Below are 19972 nucleotides of genomic sequence, written 5' to 3'. Positions count from 1 at the left end.
ACCAAGCTATAATGTGATATGGCTAAATATTACATGTTAGAACTTGTAATAAAAGTTTTCCCTTTTTAAGTCTCCTTGTTTTGAATGCTTAAATTAATGGATCATATTTATACCTTATACATCATCTTCTGAAAACTTAAACGAAGACTGACAGTCTGGTACTTTAACAAGACTGTCACAATCATCCACCAAACATTAGGATCTGTCCTTGAGATTTTGTGCAAATGCATTTAATTGTATGAGTAACATTAGAGATGATTTAAAACATATATGCCCATCTGTCTGTCCCCCAAGCCAGCAACATGCCCAATTTATTATTAAATGCCCCCTGTGACCTTCCTCATTGACTTGAAATCAAATGATCCTTTTCCTCAATACCAATCAGCATAATATTTTATATTTTATTAAAGAGGTATCTAGATATCGTGTAGACAGAGTTTTAATGTAACAAGTCCTTGTGGCCTTGACCTCTCACTTGTTAACCTCAATATGCTTCTTCCTTTCTAACAGTATAATAATAAATATGATCAAAGATCAAAATGTCGTCTAGATACCCAGAACATAAATGATCACTTTTCATGGCACGAGACCTCATGACCCTGATCATTGATATGTTGGTGTCAACATCAAAAGGTGTCTTCCTTTTTCCTACCAAGACACAAGCATACATACTCAGTGTTTTTTTGTTCAAATTTGGGGCCTGTAGTAGTTTATCTCCTATCAAGCTCTTTAACCCTTTGCATGCTGGGAAATTTGTCTTCTGCTAAAATGTCATCTGCTGAATTTCTAAAATTAGCATTTTCTTCGATTTTTTTCAAAGAATACTATCAGAATAGCAAACAGTTTGGATCCTGATGAGACGCCACATTCTGTGGCGTCTCATCAGGATCCAAACTGTTTGCAAAGGCCTTCAAAATTTGGTTCCCGCACTGAAAGGGTTACGTTAAACCTTAGACAATTTATTCACATCACTTTTATTCTCAATTTTTAAGCATTTCTTAATAAAAAGACAGCTAAACTAATTTATTTCCCAATTTAAGCCAAAACAATGGGATTTTTTCCATTCCTAAGGGTAATGGTCCCATTCCCAAAATGGTGAAACAAAACACTGGGACCATCTTAGGTCAAAATGTTCTCTAGATATGATGCAAAAAACACTAATTTCAAGCTAGAAGCCATTATGACCCTGACCTTTGACCCTCTGATTTCAAAATTATTAGGCCACTTCCTTTCCTTTCAAGTTACCAACATTGCATTATAGATATTTGTAGGTCAAAGTGCCCTCTAGATATTCTGAGGTAGATAATTATCATGTTACAAGAATGTAGCCTTGATCTGTGACTTTTTGTGACCTTGATCTATGACCTTTTGTGACCTTGATCTGTGACCTTTTTATCTAAAAAGCAATGGGATACTAAATTTTCTCTCACGTTACTAGCATATCGATATGTAATAAAGTGTTCTCTTAATATTGTGTTGAAACAAAATGTTATAGTGAAAGACCAACCAAAGGACCGTTGCATAGCAATACATATCCACTGGCATAACCAAAGGACCGATGCATAGCAATACATATCCACTGGCATAATAAAGGTCTTGATTTTCATGATTAATTTCAGTTTTAAATAGATCTTCTTTTTTAATTCATACTTGTTTATCATATAAAATTAATTAATGCAAGCATAAAATATTGACATGTTGCAAAAACAGTATTACATGTATCAATATGGAAACAACAGCTTTATCAAAATTTTCAAATGCAGAAATAATGGTTGCATAACAGCTTATTGATTACAGAAGCAACAACATTAATTAAGCAAAATAACACTCTTAGCAAAACTTGAATTTTACTGTGACCAAGTGACCCCAACATGTGCCACTCCCTCCTGTGTTACTTTGAGACAAAAATATGCCCTAAATCTATTGTTAAATAACTCTGACATCTTCTGTTTATACATCGCCTTCAACTTAAACAAATTGTGTGTTTTTTGTGTTTAAAGCTTTAATGGTGTTTTCAACAGTATTTTAGTCATATCACATCTGTAAGTCAAACTACACAAGTTTTTCCCTGGTAGGCTGGTTCACAATTACTAAGTACACAAACTTATGGCACACACTGACTTCAATCAGAGTTTAGTGCAGAATAGCCCATGAAATAATATCATGACCAATTATGCCAAACAAATTATGTGACCACATGGGAAATCGAACCCTTTTAAATCTATATTCCTCGCTTACATTTTGAAATTAACCTTAAAACTGGTCCAAAATTTGTATATAAGCACAAAGAAGAAACAAAATCACGTAATGTATCTATGGTAAACAGTTATATTTCTGTACGAGGCGTTTTCATGCAAACATAGCCCTTCTTTATGTTACAATGAAGTGCACACAATTTTTTATGATTAGCAAAGCCATCTACAAAAAGTAATTTCATTGGAAACGTCTAGAATTACTGCATATTGTTCAATAGAAAATTATTTTAAAAGCAAAACATTAAAACGGTAAAACATATTTTTTTAACATAACTTAAATGTTGCTGGTGCTGAAATTTCAGTTTTAGATAGTTTTCACACTTAATTTTATTAAATAAAGGAATGTTTATTTCATCTTCAGCCCTCTTGTGTAAATCTCATTGTTTAAATGTACCCTGTCTCTTTGCTGCTATATGTCATATATATGTTATAAAACTTGGTAACAGGCCCTGATTTCTCAAAAATACTTTAGCCTGCTTTCAAACGTTTGTCTTAAGCTCAATTTTTAAATTGCAACAAAGTGTGCAAAAACATATCTTACAAATTGTACAAGCCTTAAATGAAAATAACCTGTGACATTAACAAAATAAAAACTTATCAGTACAACACCATTAACTTTAAAATAGAAATATGAAGCAATGGATAAATGACTTAAGCCAGATTTTCTTAAAACAGGCTTAACTATGTTTGAGAAATCGGGTCCAGATTATTGCAATTCTAGCTCAAGATCTGTCTAGCCCCTGATATCAACATTCTTCCCATTAAACAGCAAGCATCAATAAAATCAAGCTGCAATACTGTACCATGAGTGTACAAGAAAGCTGAAAACACAGAAATAGTCCCCTCAATGCATCATTTAGGCTGTGTCGTGCAAAAATGGGTTTTAAACAATTGGCGAGTCTGTGCAATCACCCAGTCTGGTCTAGAGCTCATCTGTCCACTATAAAGTCAAGTAAGGTTTTGAGGTCTCAACAGCAGACAGGGTAGCTCCTGACCAGACTGCGTAATTGCCCAGTCTGGTCTGGAGCTCATCTGTCCACTATAAAGTCAAGTAAGGTTTTGAGGTCTCAATAGCAGACAGGGTGGCTCCTGACCAGACTGGGAAATTGCCCAGGCTGGTCTAGAGCTCATCTGTCCACTATAAAGTCAAGTAAGGTTTGAGGTCTCAATAGCAGACAGGGTGGCTTCTGACCAGACTGCGTAATTGCCCAGTCTGGTCTGGAGCTACCCTTGCCTCATTTGTTATAAGACCCATTTTTGCAAAACGCAGATAATTTCAATACTGTTGCAAAAGAAGAAACACAGAGTTAACAATATTAAAGAAAACAGATGTAATTTGTGTGTGTAATAAGTAAATATTAAATGCTATGATGCTTTGCTTCAGGGTTCCCAGCTTTTGGTATGAACACAATTCCCTGATTTGTTCCTGATGGAAAATAAAAATTCAAGGATCATAATTTCGACCTATTTCTTGTTTTAAACATCCTCAATAAATATATATAGGTGCATCACAGCTGCTATATAAACAGAGAGAAAGACAGAAAGAAGTAGGTAGTTACTAATACATGTAGTTCACTAAGCTACATATATACTACAAAGCCACCATAGCCAAACAGATGAATTATTGCTGTTTTAAAAATATGGACTTTTCGACACAAGTCGGAAAAGTCTGACCAAACCTGATTTTTCCCTGATTTAAGAAACTTTTCTCAAATTCCCTGACTTTTGCCTGACTGGAAAAAGTGAAAGTCTTTTTCCAGGTTTTCCCTGATTTCCAGGTTGGCTGGGAACCCTGTGCTTCCTTTGTGATTGACCTCTTCCAGTTTGATTGGTTTTTCAAAACAAATGCACTTCCATTAAATACGATTTCTTAAAAACTCCATAAAGAAATAACAAATGACCTTTCCTCCTAAGAAACCTTAATAACAATTTGCAATGTTGTAGGTCAGAGTTCTCTAGATATATCATGTAGAAGCCAATAGTCTGAAGACCAACAGAGTACAGACTGTCCAACTGATGAAGCAAAGTAATATACCAATGCCTCTAAGAAGGGTTACATTATAATATAACAGGATAATACAAGTTTCAGACACCTTAATGTACCTATTTATGTTTGACAGAAATATAATGATGTTTATGATGAATCCAGTATACTTCCCATCTGATTGATTGTGGAGTATATACATATATATTATGGTAAAAGTTTCCAGAGCTTACCTGAACTGGGTCTTGGATCTACAGGGGCTGAGCTGCTTTTTACCCTTTCTTTACCCGTACCAGCACGCTGAAAGCAATGTGATAACTGGAGCTATCTGGTCAGAATAATTGCACTGTACAGTCCCCTTGTATTAGTGCTTAATTTGGAAAAACAACACACCAGCCACACAGGACCCTTTCTTGAAAAATTGTATCCAGATTAAACTCAAAGATATTGTCACTGCATTACATTTTTTACCAAATTTTTTTATTTGCAATTAAAAATGCAATCAAAAGACATCTAAGTACGCTTTATTATTTTCATTTAATGAAGTGTTTTTATTGAAAGCAAAATATGCAGTAATAAATTAAAGTCATACAATGCAAGAAAAATACAGACACCTAAATATTTTTCAATTATGAGTGCATTTTTTCGGCATTTTCTAGTAAATAAAATGCGCATTAAACCAAGACCAATAGTGTGCCAATTTTGTTGCTCTGTCTTCTTCTCAGGATTGTCTCAATAATAATATTCTTTAAATGTGCATTTCTAGATAGCATGTCACATGATGTACAGGATATAGGAATGGGATCAATTTAAGGGACTTTTGGAATTTCGCTTTACCCACGCTACAACTTTTTATATAGTATATAAGTAAGCTTTCCATTTTCGATTTCATAGACTATACTATATATCAAAAAGCATATTGTACTACAATATAATATCAAGTAAACCTAGTTACTAACCTTTGAGGATTGTTTGGCACTAGAAATTCGTCCAGCACTAGACTTTCGTTTCTTTTGAGTTGTTGGTGTACTTTGGGGTAATTTCAAACCCTCCTCAGGGACTTCTTTCTTTGGGGTCTGATAGAGTGGTGCCCTGGCTGGGTCATCTGTAAATGAAGAAATCTTCATCAGATTAGTTTAAACCTATTTATTTAAGCTAAATTGAATGGAAAATCTGAGGCTTATTGAAACACTCTTGAGTCAACTGCCTGGGTAGAACCAGTACTTTATGTCTTTAAGGGAGATCTTAAGAACGCATCCACAGTGAGGATCCAACCCCTGACCTCCTGGTCCCTAGGCCAACACTATATCCACTAAGCCAATGTTTCCTTGCATCAAATTGTATGAATCTGATTAATTTAAATAAACAATGTGTAAACCTATTTTTTAAGCTAGATTGCACAACAAAACTAAAGCTTTTTGAGAAACTATTGTGTCTGTTTATTGGCAAGGACTAGTATTTTAATGTATTTTAAACCCCCTGTGGAGAAGCCAACCAGATGGCTGATAACTTGCTCCAGAAATGCAGGGAGCATCAACCTCTGATGGAAAATGTAAGGCACCCTGTGAGTGCGCAGGAGAAGCTGCTAACACAGGTGGAGGCTGTACAAAATTGCATCCTTGCCTCTAGACGTCAGTTGTGGCAACAATTGTGAAGAATGTGTCTTTGAACAGATCATTTAAAAGCTCCTTGAGTGGAAGTTAGGAAACCCTTGCTAAACTACCCAAACTCATTTGTCACCTTCTCAACACCCTAAGTAACTTTCCAAACCCTGTTTGTCACCTTCCCAACATCCTAAGTAACTTCTCATACCCTGTTTGTCACCTTACCAACCTCACTGAATTGTGTTGTAACCTCCCTGAATTGTGTTGTAACCTCCCTGAATTGTGTTGTAACCTGCCTGAATTGTGTTTTTTAACCTCCTTGAATTGTGTTGTAACCTATCCAGACTGTGTTGTAACGTGTTGCAACCTCCCTGAATTGTGTTGAAACCTCCCTGAATTGTGTTGTAACCTTTCCAAATTGTGTTGTAACGTGTTGTAACCTCCCTGAATTGTGTTGTAACCTCCCTGGATTCTGGTGTTACCTCCCTGAATTATATTGTTACCTCCCTGGATTGTGAACTCCCTTAGTTAAACACATGGATTCATTCTTTTTTTAGTTTTTTGAAAATTGTTCTTGGTCAGTAGGAAAACTTTACTAATTGTTAAATAAATATTTAAAGGAACATGTTTTTTCAACTTACATTCATCTTTTGCAGTTCTCTTTTTAGCAATCTTGCTCTCAAACTTGCCATCACTGGTTAGGGCTACAATCTATAGAAATAAAATGGAAAAAACAACATTTTGAGGGAAGTAACATTCAATTGAATAGGTTATTGACAACATGAAATTGTGCATAAAACAATTGCTTTAACAATATTTATCAGAACAAATATCAGCAATGTTATTATTACAATATATACAGGTTATCTAAACTTGTTTTAGTAAAATTATAAAATGTTAAAGGACAAACTATTTTGTATAAAGTATTTAAACATTATTTATTTATGTGCACTTGGTACAGGCCAATCATTGACGATACTTTCCGCTTTTTTGGAATTTTTGATAAAGGAAGTCTCCTCCACATGAAAATAATGTCTAGGTGAAAAGTTCCGTCCCTGATTAGCCTTCTCAAATTGCACAGGGTAATCTGGGAAAATACTTGACGCACATGCATTAAGCCCAGTTTTCCCAGAACAGGGCTCATTTCAGCATTTAACAATACCTACCACAAAGCTGTATTCGGTATCAGGTGTGAGTCTCCGCACGGGAAGATTCAAGTCATTGCCTGAGTAGATGATCTTGTCGTTCATGATCACGTCGTAACGGTTGAGTCGACCAAGCGGGACCTCTGGTGGGCCCCATGACACGTACAACTCATTGCGACCCACCACATTTATGTGGGGTTTGGATGGAGCATGGGCCCCTGGAAAAGAAAACAAAGATAACATGCTTAAAAAATATGTGTAAATTAGGTAGAATATAATACAAGTTCTACGATAAACAAAATGCTGTCTAAAAATCAGGAAAAACTCATTTACAATACACCCTTCAACCCTTTTCTTACTAGATTCAAGTTTTAAAGGCTTCATTTTCAACTCTTAGGTACTCATAAGAAGCAAACAGCATAAAACCTGAGCAGCCTGCGAGTTACTCACAGGCTGTTCTGGTTTTATGCTGATTGGATATTGCCATTTTGTGTAAAAGACTTAATTACCCATCTCCGCGGTGACAGCAGAGCACCCAGCCTTCTCTCCCCGACCTTTACTGGTGGCTGCACACACCTGCAAGCAAACACATAACAGCCCCTTAGACACAACATTTTCTTTATTGAAATACACCATCTTATAATCTACCCACTCCCTTTCAGACAACCAATCCACATTTTCTGTTTTCATGACAGTCTTATTTGCCTTGCCTTTATCAAATTACTTATTTTATACCATGAAGTCAGCCATCACTATGCTTTTTACTTATTTATAAATAGTAACCATGTTTTTTTTATTTGAATATTGTATGAAGAGTTTTAACTTTCTATAGGTATGTCTCTTATGATGTCATTTAATGTCATAATAGGGTGTTTATGATCATGGAGTTTTACAACCAGATTATCACCATAAAACATGGCAGGTGCCTGCATTCCTGAGGGCAACAGACTATTACATATGCTTCATTGGGTAAATAACCTTGTAAACCAGTATTAAACAATGGTTTCGCCCGATAGCATACCGGTAAGCGTTGTGACAATTACCAGGGGTAGTGTCAATTAACAGTTCAATTATCTACCGCAATTGTACTACCCCTTCTCAGTAAAATAACTGTGACAAATACTAAACGCTTCAAAGTGTGATGCACCCTATTGCAAGTTTTAAGAAGAACAATGGAAGGTGTTAGACAACAACTATCGGAAATGAACAAACAAGGAATTCATAGTTTGCTTTTTTTATTGCGTTAATTACAGGTTCATACTAGCGAGTATCGGTACATGACATGCTCATATTTGAACTCAGTGGTCAAAATTCAACCTTGTAGTAACTGTCTGTCAAATAAATTAAGCATTTAAAATTATTTAAAACGCAGTGCAAACATATATAACTGTAATGTATACTACAGGGCATGGTTTTTTACAAGCGCTTGCTATTACCGGTAGTCGTTGATACAATTGACGCTATTTTCGGACACTTTAATTTTCGAATCTAAGTTTTCGGACACCTGTATTTTGTGAATATTTTTCGTATCTAAGTTTTCGGACACGAAAATAAATAATTATTTTTAAGTGTCCGAAAACATAGAGTTATTACGGTAGGTGGTCAATTGAGTATGCAGCATAGTGCGGCATCAGGTGGTAATTGGTGAATGTACCTCAACTTCATAGCTTGTGTTGGGTGATAGACTGGTAAGAATTATTGTATTCTCCAAAGTGTGCTGGACTTCTTTGTCATCTGCAATCAATTATGATACCATGTAATTAAATCTTAAAAGGGTTTTAAGAATTAACAATTGAAATCAGAACTGAAATAATACACACATTTGATTGGTCAACTAACCATTGCAAATCAAAGCTGAAATGTTACAAGCATTTTGAAATGTTACAGGTATTTTGATTTGTCAACTTTCAGAAATTATCGCAAAATCAAAGCTTAAATTTAAAAAGCATTTTCATTGGTCAACTACTGGTAATAAATGAAATTCAAAGCTGAAATGTAATAAGTGTTTTCATTGGTCAATAAATCATTTCAAATGACTTCAAATATATTTTCAGTACAGCAGCATCTTACCTAAAAATATGTAGTACCCTTTCAGGGTGCCGTTAATTTCTGAGGGGGAATCCCAGCCTATTTTTAGCTGAGTAATAGTGGTTCCCAAAACACGAACACTCTGGGGTGGCCCTGGCACTAGCATATGGAAAACAAGTCACGACAAATTCAATACAGTGGCCTAGGCACTAGTTTGTGGAGAACAATCCAAGCTTAAGTTAATACACTGGCCTTGGCATAGAAGTATTTAAGAAGCACTCTTGGTTAATGGGGCCTAATGCATGTGTCTAAAGTTTCCTCACAGATTAGCCTAAGCAGTCTGCACAGGCTAATCATGAACGACACTTTTTGCGTAAACTTCATTTTCCCTACCTAAGCAGAGACTTCCTATAAATGAATAAAACTCTATAAAATTGTAAAGTGTCTTCCCTGATTAGCCTATGAAGTGGTTTTTTTTTTTTTGACAATTACTTATTTCAAATCCTACTGATAGAAGAATGGTATAAAGAATATTGGGCCCACATCCATACAAACCTTCATAGCGACATTTAAACTAGTTTATTTATGCAACAAAAGTCATTTAATATTTCAATCAAGCCCAACAGTAATAAGCATACAAATACGGTAAATTAATTTATATTTGTTGACATAAAATTTTGTGTGATCATAAAATCTGGCAATTTTGTTTGATTTTAAATGTATGGATTTGTTTACAATGTCAGATGCAAAACTTCAGACATAAATGTCTTTGGAAATTAGATTTTGTGATAAAAAGGACTTATGAAAATACACAAAATTTAAATTGAATGTTTTTTTACTTAAATATGAAACATTTTTTTTACTTAAATATTAAATATTCTATGTATTGTCCGAGGTTGTAATGAAAAAGTCTCATGAGCTTCATCAATATAACACCTACCTGATTCTTCCGTAATAATGGAGACGCAATCGCTGAATGGACTTTCATCCCCTTCTGTGTAAGCCCGTAGTTTGTACACGTATACTGTGTTGGGTAGGAGGCCTACGACATCACATTCACACTGCTTGCCTGTGTAAACACATTTTGTGCCTGGAAATATATTTGTTTAATTATTTTATTTTTTCAAGTAATGAAGCTTTTATTCATCACATATATTTTTAATTACAAATTGTAGTAATTGTTACTTTGCATTTTAACATGTCAGTATCTGGCCTGTACACAGACCCTGAAACCTGGGGCCCCCAGCTGGCTGTTGAGTTAGAAATTCACCTTTAAAGTGCCAAATTCAAAAATTTGAAAAAATCTTGCAGAAAGACTTGTCCTGCCCCCCCCCCCCCCCTCCTCTTAAAAATAAAGAATTCCTATTCCTGCATACAGCCCGGAGTATACAATAGAAATCCTATCATTTAAATAATCGTTAAATATGCTATATATATTAAAGATATTGATATAAAAAAATAACCAGAAATACAAAAATAAAAAAATCAGGGTTTTGAGAGAGTTTTCACATTCTAACTTTCAGAGAATAACTCCATAGTCGTTTTGTAATTTTGTCTCTTACACTCTATGTATTATTCTCACATGTTCTTGATGAAATGAAAAATAATATATTTCTATACCGTAGCTTGTTGTCCCAAAACAAAAGTGTCATGAGGATCAAAACAAGAAGTCATGAGGATCAAAATTAATATCTTGTGCTTCAATCATAATTTTATATTTTTTCCTAATTGCAGGTTAAATAATGTTCTATTAAAAATATTTTTTATCAATTTGCAAATGCTTAATAGAAAAAAAAGCTAGCTGTCAACTTTATGCATAAACAAACATGTATTTAACAATACATTTAAACCCGGTAATGGGATAACCAGGCATGATGTGTGTGCGTTAAATTTCACCCCATATTAGCCTGTGCAGTCCACACCGGCTAGTCAGGGACAACACTTTCTGCTTTAATGGAATTTATCATTGAAAGGAAATCTCTTGTACACGAAAAATCCAGTTTATGTGTAAAGTGTTATCACTGATAAACCTGGGCAGACAGCACAGGCTAATCTGGGAGGACACTTTATACACATGCATTAAGCCCAGTTTTACCAGAACCAGGCTCATGTATATAGTTTTTCATTACAGCGATTATTTTTTCCCAATTGGTAAAAGTACCGGTACCAGCCCAATTGGGTAAAATAAGCGTGAAAAACCCTGAAATAGGGAAAATTCGCATTGTGAAGTCTTCATATTGGGAAATTGGTGCATTTGCTTCATTTAATTTTTTGCTCCCAAATACTTTAAAATTGATAACTAAGTGTTGTCAAGTTGTCAATATTATAATTACTTAGGTTCAAGCCATAGAGCTGCATAGTGAAACTAACAAAATGTTGCTTTGTATTCATAAAAAAAAAAAAAAATATTTTTTTTTGGAAACCTTCAATTGGGATTTTTTTTTTACAGCAATTGGGAAATTTGTAGTGTTTTCCTCATTGGGAAAGTGCCGTTTTCCGGTACTTTTTTAAGAAGGAAAAAAATCGCTGCATTATCACTGGGTTAAGTTAAACACACTATTACTGGTCTTGTAAATGAGATATAAATCGTGAAATATCACCCATGTTCACACACTTTACTTACTGTCAAACAGCTGGTAGCGTACTTGGAAACCACTCTTGGTCACTATGGGGTCCCAGGTAACATGAATACTGTTAGAGGATATTGCTAAAAATGAATAAAATACTTTGAATTCAGAGTGATTTATTTTTTAGATACTAAATAATATTGCAAGTTATGGAATATTTTGCCTACAATATAATATATATATTTTTTTTGTTAACAATGCATGAAGCTTAAAGCTATTATCTGGACACATTTTTAATCCCTAAATATGACAAACAGATAAGGTTTGGTAGTATTGCAAAATATCTAGACTAGGTTTTATAGAATTTGGGTTGTGTAGACATTAATATACAGTTTTGTAGTCATTCAAGTCTAACAAGACTAGAATTTAAAGTAATGGATTTTGGTAGGAATAAGAATATAACAAGACTAGAATTTAAAGTAATGGATTTTGGTAGGAATAAGAATATAACAAGACTAGAATTTAAAGTAATGGATTTTGGTAGGAATAAGAATATAACAAGACTAGAATTTAAAGTAATGGATTTTGGTAGGAATAAGAATATAACAAGACTAGAATTTAAAGTAATGGATTTTGGTAGGAATAAGAATATAACAAGACTAGAATTTAAAGTAATGGATTTTGGTAGGAATAAGAATATAACAAGACTAGAATTTAAAGTAATGGATTTTGGTAGGAATAAGAATATAACAAGACTAGAATTTAAAGTAATGGATTTTGGTAGGAATAAGAATATAACAAGACTAGAATTTAAAGTAATGGATTTTGGTAGGAATAAGAATATAACAAGACTAGAATTTAAAGTAATGGATTTTGGTAGGAATAAGAATATAACAAGACTGGAATTTATAGTAATGGATTTTGGTAGGCATAAGAATATAACAAGACTGGAATTTATAGTAATTGGTTTTAGTACTGGGATTGGATGGTTTCAAGGCTAGATTTATAGTAAATGGTTTTGGTAGTCATTATAGTATATAGGGTTTATGACAATTGTATTTGGTCATCGTTTGAGTTGGTAAATAAGACTATAAGGTACATAAGTTGTTCATGTTTAACCCTTTACCCTGTCAGAAGCAAAGTGAAAATAGCTTTTGCAACAAGCAGAAAACCAGAACAGCCTGCGAGTAACTAGTAGTCTGTTCAGGATTTATGCTGTTTGCTGCTTATCAGTATTTAAGGGCTGGAAATGAAGCCTTTAAAACTTGACTTTAGTAAGAAAGGCTTTTAATTTGATGTAACTTTTTATGAGACAACAAATGCATCAAAATACGTATCTAACTGGGAAAGGGTTAAGACTCAGTATATTGTAAATATCTGTTTCATGTATTTTTTCACTCAGTCAATATGACAGGTGGACTAGGTACTCACTCAATATGACAGATAGACTAGGTACTCACTCAATATGACAGATAGACTAGGTACTCACTCAATATGACAGATAGACTAGGTACTCACTCAATATGACAGGTGGACTAGGTACTCACTCAATATGACAGATAGACTAGGTACTCACTCAATATGACAGGTGGACTAGGTACTCACTCAATATGACAGATAGACTAGGTACTCACTCAATATGACAGGTGGACTAGGTACTCACTCAATATGACAGATAGACTAGGTACTCACTCAATATGACAGGTGGACTAGGTACTCACTCAATATGACAGATAGACTAGGTACTCACTCAATATGACTGATAGACTAGGTACTCACTCAATATGACAGGTGGACTAGGTACTCACTCAATATGACAGATAGACTAGGTACTCACTCAATATGACAGATAGACTAGGTACTCACTCAATATGACAGATGGACTAGGTACTCACTCAATATGACAGATAGACTAGGTACTCACTCAATATGACAGGTGGACTAGGTACTCACTCAATATGACAGATAGACTAGGTACTCACTCAATATGACAGGTGGACTAGGTACTCACTCAATATGACAGATAGACTAGGTACTCACTCAATATGACAGATAGACTAGGTACTCACTCAATATGACAGATAGACTAGGTACTCACTCAATATGACAGGTGGACTAGGTACTCACTCAATATGACAGATAGACTAGGTACTCACTCAATATGACAGATAGACTAGGTACTCACTCAATATGACAGGTGGACTAGGTACTCACTCAATATGACAGGTGGACTAGGTACTCACTCAATATGACAGGTGGACTAGGTACTCACTCAATATGACAGATAGACTAGGTACTCACTCAATATGACAGGTGGACTAGGTACTCACTCAATATGACAGGTGGACTAGGTACTTACTCAATATGACAGGTGGACTAGGTACTCACTCAATATGACAGGTGGACTAGGTACTCACTCAATATGACAGATAGACTAGGTACTCACTCAATATGACAGATAGACTAGGTACTCACTCAATATGACAGATAGACTAGGTACTCACTCAATATGACAGATAGACTAGGTACTCACTCAATATGACAGGTGGACTAGGTACTCACTCAATATGACAGGTGGACTAGGTACTCACTCAATATGACAGGTGGACTAGGTACTCACTCAATATGACAGGTGGACTAGGTACTCACTCAATATGACAGGTGGACTAGGTACTCACTCAATATGACAGGTGGACTAGGTACTCACTCAATATGACAGATAGACTAGGTACTCACTCAATATGACAGATAGACTAGGTACTCACTCAATATGACAGATAGACTAGGTACTCACTCAATATGACAGATAGACTAGGTACTCACTCAATATGACAGGTGGACTAGGTACTCACTCAATATGACAGGTGGACTAGGTACTCACTCAATATGACAGGTGGACTAGATACTCACTCAATATGACAGGTGGACTAGATACTCACTCAATATGACAGATAGACTAGGTACTCACTCAATATAACAGATAGACTAGGTACTCACTCAATATGACAGGTGGACTAGGTACTCACTCAATATGACAGATAGACTAGGTACTCACTCAATATGACAGATAGACTAGGTACTCACTCAATATGACAGGTGGACTAGGTACTCACTCAATATGACAGGTGGACTAGGTACTCACTCAATATGACAGGTGGACTAGGTACTCACTCAATATGACAGGTGGACTAGGTACTCACTCAATATGACAGGTGGACTAGGTACTCACTCAATATGACAGGTGGACTAGGTACTCACTCAATATGACAGGTGGACTAGGTACTCACTCAATATGACAGGTGGACTAGGTACTCACTCAATATGACAGGTGGACTAGGTACTCACTCAATATGACAGGTGGACTAGGTACTCACTCAATATGACAGGTGGACTAGATACTCACTCAATATGACAGGTGGACTAGATACTCACTCAATATGACAGGTGGACTAGGTTTTGGTAATCTTTTCAGTATTTCTAGTGTGATAATGGCTTCTTCCTTCAGATCAGGATTCACATCTTCCTTCACCTCTATACTCTGAAACAAAAATGTCAGCCTCTCTCAGTGAATAGGGGGTTTAATGCATATGCGTAAAGTGTGTCCCAGATTAGCCTATGCAGTCTGCACAGGCTAATCATGGACGCCACTATCCCTTTAAACTGGATTTTTGCTAATCAGATACTTCCTTAACACCAAAAACACAATAAACGGGGAAAGTGTCCTCCATGACTACTCTGTGCAAACTGCACAGGCTTATCTGAGAGAAGTTACCACTTTAACCCTTTTAGCGCTGGAACCGGATTTTAAAGGCCTTTGCAAACAGTTTGGATCCAGATGAGACGCCACAGAATGTCGCGTCTCATCAGGATCCAAACTGTTTGCTATTCTGATAGTATTCTTTGAAAAAATTGAAGAAAATGCTAATTTTAGAAATTCAGCAGACGACATTTTAGCAGACAACAAATTTCCCAGCATGCAAAGGGTTAAGCGCATGCATCTATAAACCGTATGTCCTCAGAACGTGGCTAATATCAATTACTATGAAATTTTATTTATTGATAACCTCAATACTCTCAAACAAATATATTGATATCCAGCACATTCCTGTTTACTTTGGTTTCTAATGATATTCTCAACACATCTGTAAGCTATAGTTGATTTACTGTGAAACCAATAGTACATGTATTCATCCAAAATTAATTTTCATGGATTTGGGTGGGTCCTCCCAACAACACAATTATATGAATACTTAACATTCAGTTCATGTTTTTTCAACAGACATATAAAAAACATCTAAGAATTTAAGATCAAACAAAAATGACAACCTTATTAATCCATGAAATACAAGTCAGCAGAAATACATGATTCTACAGTTACCTATTCACAGAATCTGACACAATTTAATTTGTCATTTGATACATCATGCTTTTAAAGCAGCAAATAAGTCATGCATTTTTTCAAGAAAGGGAGCCAAAGCAAGCTTACTTATGAATTTCCTGAACAAGGTATAGAATGGAATTAATGGAAATCATTGGAATTAACCTTAAAACACTTATAGCAAAGTGATAATTGGACACACACAAACAAACGTGAGACTGGCTCTGGGAAAACCGGGAATAATGCATGTGTGCAAAGTGTCGTCCAAGATTAGCCTGTGCAGTCCCCACAAAGGCTAATCAGGGACCTAAGAAACAAAATGCTTTAACTCTTTCAGTGATGGAACCGAATATTGACGGCCTCTGCAAACAGTTTGGATCCAGATGAGACGGCACAGAACGTGGCGTCTCATCAGGATCCAAACTGTTTGCTATTCTGATAGTATTCTTTGAAAAAAATCGAAGAAAATGCTAATTTTAGAAATTCAGCAGACGACATTTTAGAAGATGACAAATTTCCCAGCATGCAAAGGGTTAGAACAACAAACCATAAAAGAGGAATGTGTGGTCCCTGATTAGTTTGTGCTGAGTGCACAGGCTAACATGAGATGACACTTTATGTATATACATTAAGCCCCATTGTCCCAGGGCATCACTTGTAATGAATCCAATTTCACTTTTGCCTGAGCTGTCCTACTTAATTTTTAGACTTACTTTAAGACTTCATTACCAACCCTAAGGTACTAATGAGCTGCAAACAGCATACAACCTTAACAACTACTACCGAGTTACTCGCAGACTGTTCTTGTTTTCAGCTGGTTGCATGTTGCCATTTTCAATTTGCTTCTGAGCCTGAAAGTGTTAAGACTTACTTTCAATCCGGAGATGACTTGTGGATGCTCTCGAAGTCTGAGGCAGCCCTTTGGTTGACTAGCCAACGTTCTCAGAGTCCTGAAAATATAAAGTCTCAATCTAACAGATTTCTCTTGTTATCAAAATGAATATATATATATATATATATATTTATTTTTTTAATTCCTAAGCTAGAAACACAGCAATACCACAAAATCAGGTGTTCAACATTTTAGTGATTAGTTCAATTTAAATAATTGTGCAATGCCAAGCTTGGTTTGCATCTCAGTTACCAACAAACACAATTTCAGTACAATACCTACATCTATAATAAGTTTTTTGAATTTTTACAAACAATGACATTGACCTTTACCTGCAAGCTGGGTCATCATGTACAGTACAAAAATTTGACTTGTAAGCAATACATGACACTTAAACATTGATTTGAAAAGCAAATTGAAGGCATTTATAAGGCTGTCAAGTTAAAAAAAAAATCATGGAAGTTGGAATGGCATTATTGAGGGTGGAACATTTTTTTATAGAGTATACAGTATCTTAGGTATGTGTTAGGTTACGGCTCTTATGCATGGCATTTCACCACATTGATATCTAAACATTCATGATATACTGTATCAATTGCTTACATAGCAGCAAACCATCCGGTCTCTGAATCTTGAGCATTCAGTAGGGTCGCCAACGTCTTAAGAATCTCCTCTGAATGTGTGTTCCCTAGCAGCCGAGAATGACCTTCAACGTTCGTTGCTAGGCAACTGAGCGCAAAGCAGGCGTTTTTGCTCGCCCCAGTGTCATCACAGCTCAGCATTTTGGCGAGGGATGAAATCTGCATGAAAAACAAACCTGTTTGTTATGTTTGTAAATTCAATAACAGTAGCAAACATAAATACCATAAATTATATATAAATGTAGGAGCTATCGTGTACGATTATGAGACCATGAAACCTTGCTTGATTTCATAGCAGACAGGGTAGCTCCTGACCAGACTGCAAAAATAAACGGGCTGATCTGGACCAACAGTGGACGATAGGGGATCAGACCCATTTTCGCATGTAGCCTCGCATGTTTTACAAGCCCAACAAAACGATTGAAGTATTGAAGCAGAAAATTACTATGTTTACTCTTACTCAATTTCAGTTCAATCATGAATATATGAGCCGTGCTCTGTGAAAAAGGGGTTTAATGCATGTGCGTAAAGTGTCATCCAAGATTTGCCTGTGTAGTCCGTACAGGCTAATCAGGGACGACACTTTCTACCTAAACTGTATTTTTGCTAAGAAGAGACTTTCTTTAAACAGAAAATATCAGAAAAGCGGAAAAAGTTGTCTCGGATTAGCCTGTGCACACTGCACAGGCTAATCTGGGACAACACTTTATGCACATGCATTAATCCCTTTTTCACAGAGCTCAGCTCATATTATTTTAACCCAGTATTTTTATTAAAAAGAATTAAAAAACAACAACAAGAGATGTGTTTGTCAGAAACACAATGCCCCTTATTGCGCCGCTTTGAAGCCATAAATTTGACCTTTGACCTTGAAGAATGACCTTGACCTTTCACCACTCAAAACGTGCAGCTTCATGAGATGCACATGCATGCCAAATATCAAGTTGCTATCTTCAATATTAAAAAATGTGATGACAAAACTTAAACGAATTTTAAAGTTTAAGGAAAGAAAAATACAATGATATTTGACCTTTGACCTTGAAGGATGACCTTGACCTTGACTTTTCACCACTCAAAATGTGCAGCTCCGTGAGATACACATGCATGCCAAATATGAAATTGCTATCTTCAATAATGCAAAAGTTATCAAACTTTAACCAAGGTTAAAGTTTTGGGACAGAATGACAGACAGACAGGCCAAAAACAATATGCCCCCGATCATTTGATCCGGGGGCATAACAATTGGTTTCATTATAAACTACTATGTATTCATGCTTTAAGCTGACTGACTTGTTCATATTGGCAAGCTATAACAGTAAATTTCATTTAGTGCCAATCATTTAAAAAATCTATAAACTTAAGTCAAAGACTTGTTTTCAAAAACAAGTTGTAAATCACAGTAATAAAGTACTAAGCTGTATGTTTAGGTGTTCTTCATGCACAAATACTAAAAAATACATAACACTGAATTACAACAAACAATCATTTCAAACAACAACTATATATATATAAATATATATATATAATGCAAGTAGATCAAAGAAACATCACAACCATGCTGTTGGAATAAGGCATTGGTATTATGTAAAATATGGAATTTATAGCATACTTCAGAGTAAATGTTTTAATTGCTCAAATGTTAATAGCGCACAGTATTTCAGTTAACACACAACAGCTGAAGATATTAAAATAATATTTTCTTATTTCATTAAGACTTCATAAAGCCATAAGGTCAGTTAAGTATTTTCTAGATGATCAGGATCAGGAAAAAATACATCAAAAAGCATGCATATGTCATTTGGTTAATTCTTTTAGTTTGTACATAAACAGATCTACATTTCAAACAAGTGCTGCATGCAAGTATTTGTTGAAAGTCTAAACTGAAGCATAACAATAGCACCGCATAACGGGTGCCACGCTCGGGTGCAGTTTTGAATAAATGAAAGCTTGTCAGAATTTATTATTTATTTTTTTTAAAGGTCACAGTGACCTTGACCTTTGACTTAGTGACCCCAAAATAGGTGTGGCGTGTAGAACTCATCAAGGTGCATCTACATATGAAGTTTCAAAGTTGTAGGTCAAAGCAATTTGATTTTAGAGCCAATGTTCAAAAACTTAACAAAATGTCAAGGTTTTAGCACGACGCGGACGGCGGACAACACGACGAACTGGCTATGACAATACCTCGAGTTTTCTCCGAAAACGCCGAGCTAAAAACTAGATGAAAAGAAAGTGCTTGCCATTTTCTCACTGAAACTCTGTTAAAATATAAAGCAATTTTCAATTACGATTTGAAGTATCTTTTACTGAAACTCTGTTAAAATATAAAGCAATTACGATTTGAAGTATCTTTTATACAGACATACAGAAGTAGAGCAGACACATACAAAAATAGAAAAGGGACATAATAGGAAGACACATATTGCCTTGAATGGCTTGGCATATACAAGAGACTTACTATACAGAAACATTCCATGA

The 19972-nt window shown here is 35.4% G+C and overlaps 1 protein-coding gene across 4 annotated transcripts in view; it reads right to left on the bottom strand.

Annotated features, from left to right (window-relative positions):
- Positions 1 to 19972, bottom strand: part of LOC127833449 (uncharacterized) — a 68822-nt gene that overhangs the window by 17348 nt on the left and 31502 nt on the right. For 3 of the 4 annotated variants that reach the window (XM_052358717.1, XM_052358719.1, XM_052358720.1), the window contains exons 6-18: positions 17457 to 17653; positions 16833 to 16911; positions 15016 to 15121; positions 11640 to 11723; positions 9957 to 10106; positions 9059 to 9175; positions 8643 to 8722; positions 7498 to 7564; positions 7010 to 7206; positions 6485 to 6554; positions 5199 to 5344; positions 4473 to 4539; positions 3059 to 3076 (exon numbers count right to left, since the gene is read on the bottom strand). In XM_052358717.1, the coding sequence (XP_052214677.1) occupies positions 3059 to 3076; positions 4473 to 4539; positions 5199 to 5344; positions 6485 to 6554; positions 7010 to 7206; positions 7498 to 7564; positions 8643 to 8722; positions 9059 to 9175; positions 9957 to 10106; positions 11640 to 11723; positions 15016 to 15121; positions 16833 to 16911; positions 17457 to 17653 (1378 nt within the window). The remainder of the gene's footprint in view (positions 1 to 3058; positions 3077 to 4472; positions 4540 to 5198; positions 5345 to 6484; positions 6555 to 7009; positions 7207 to 7497; positions 7565 to 8642; positions 8723 to 9058; positions 9176 to 9956; positions 10107 to 11639; positions 11724 to 15015; positions 15122 to 16832; positions 16912 to 17456; positions 17654 to 19972) is intronic. The other variant, XM_052358718.1, reaches the window with a different exon arrangement.

Source organism: Dreissena polymorpha, chromosome 6 (genome assembly GCF_020536995.1).
Source record: "Dreissena polymorpha isolate Duluth1 chromosome 6, UMN_Dpol_1.0, whole genome shotgun sequence".
Lineage (NCBI taxonomy): Eukaryota > Metazoa > Mollusca > Bivalvia > Myida > Dreissenidae > Dreissena > Dreissena polymorpha.
The sequence above is the reverse complement of the archived record's forward strand: the minus strand, read 5'-3'. Positions and strand labels throughout refer to the sequence as shown.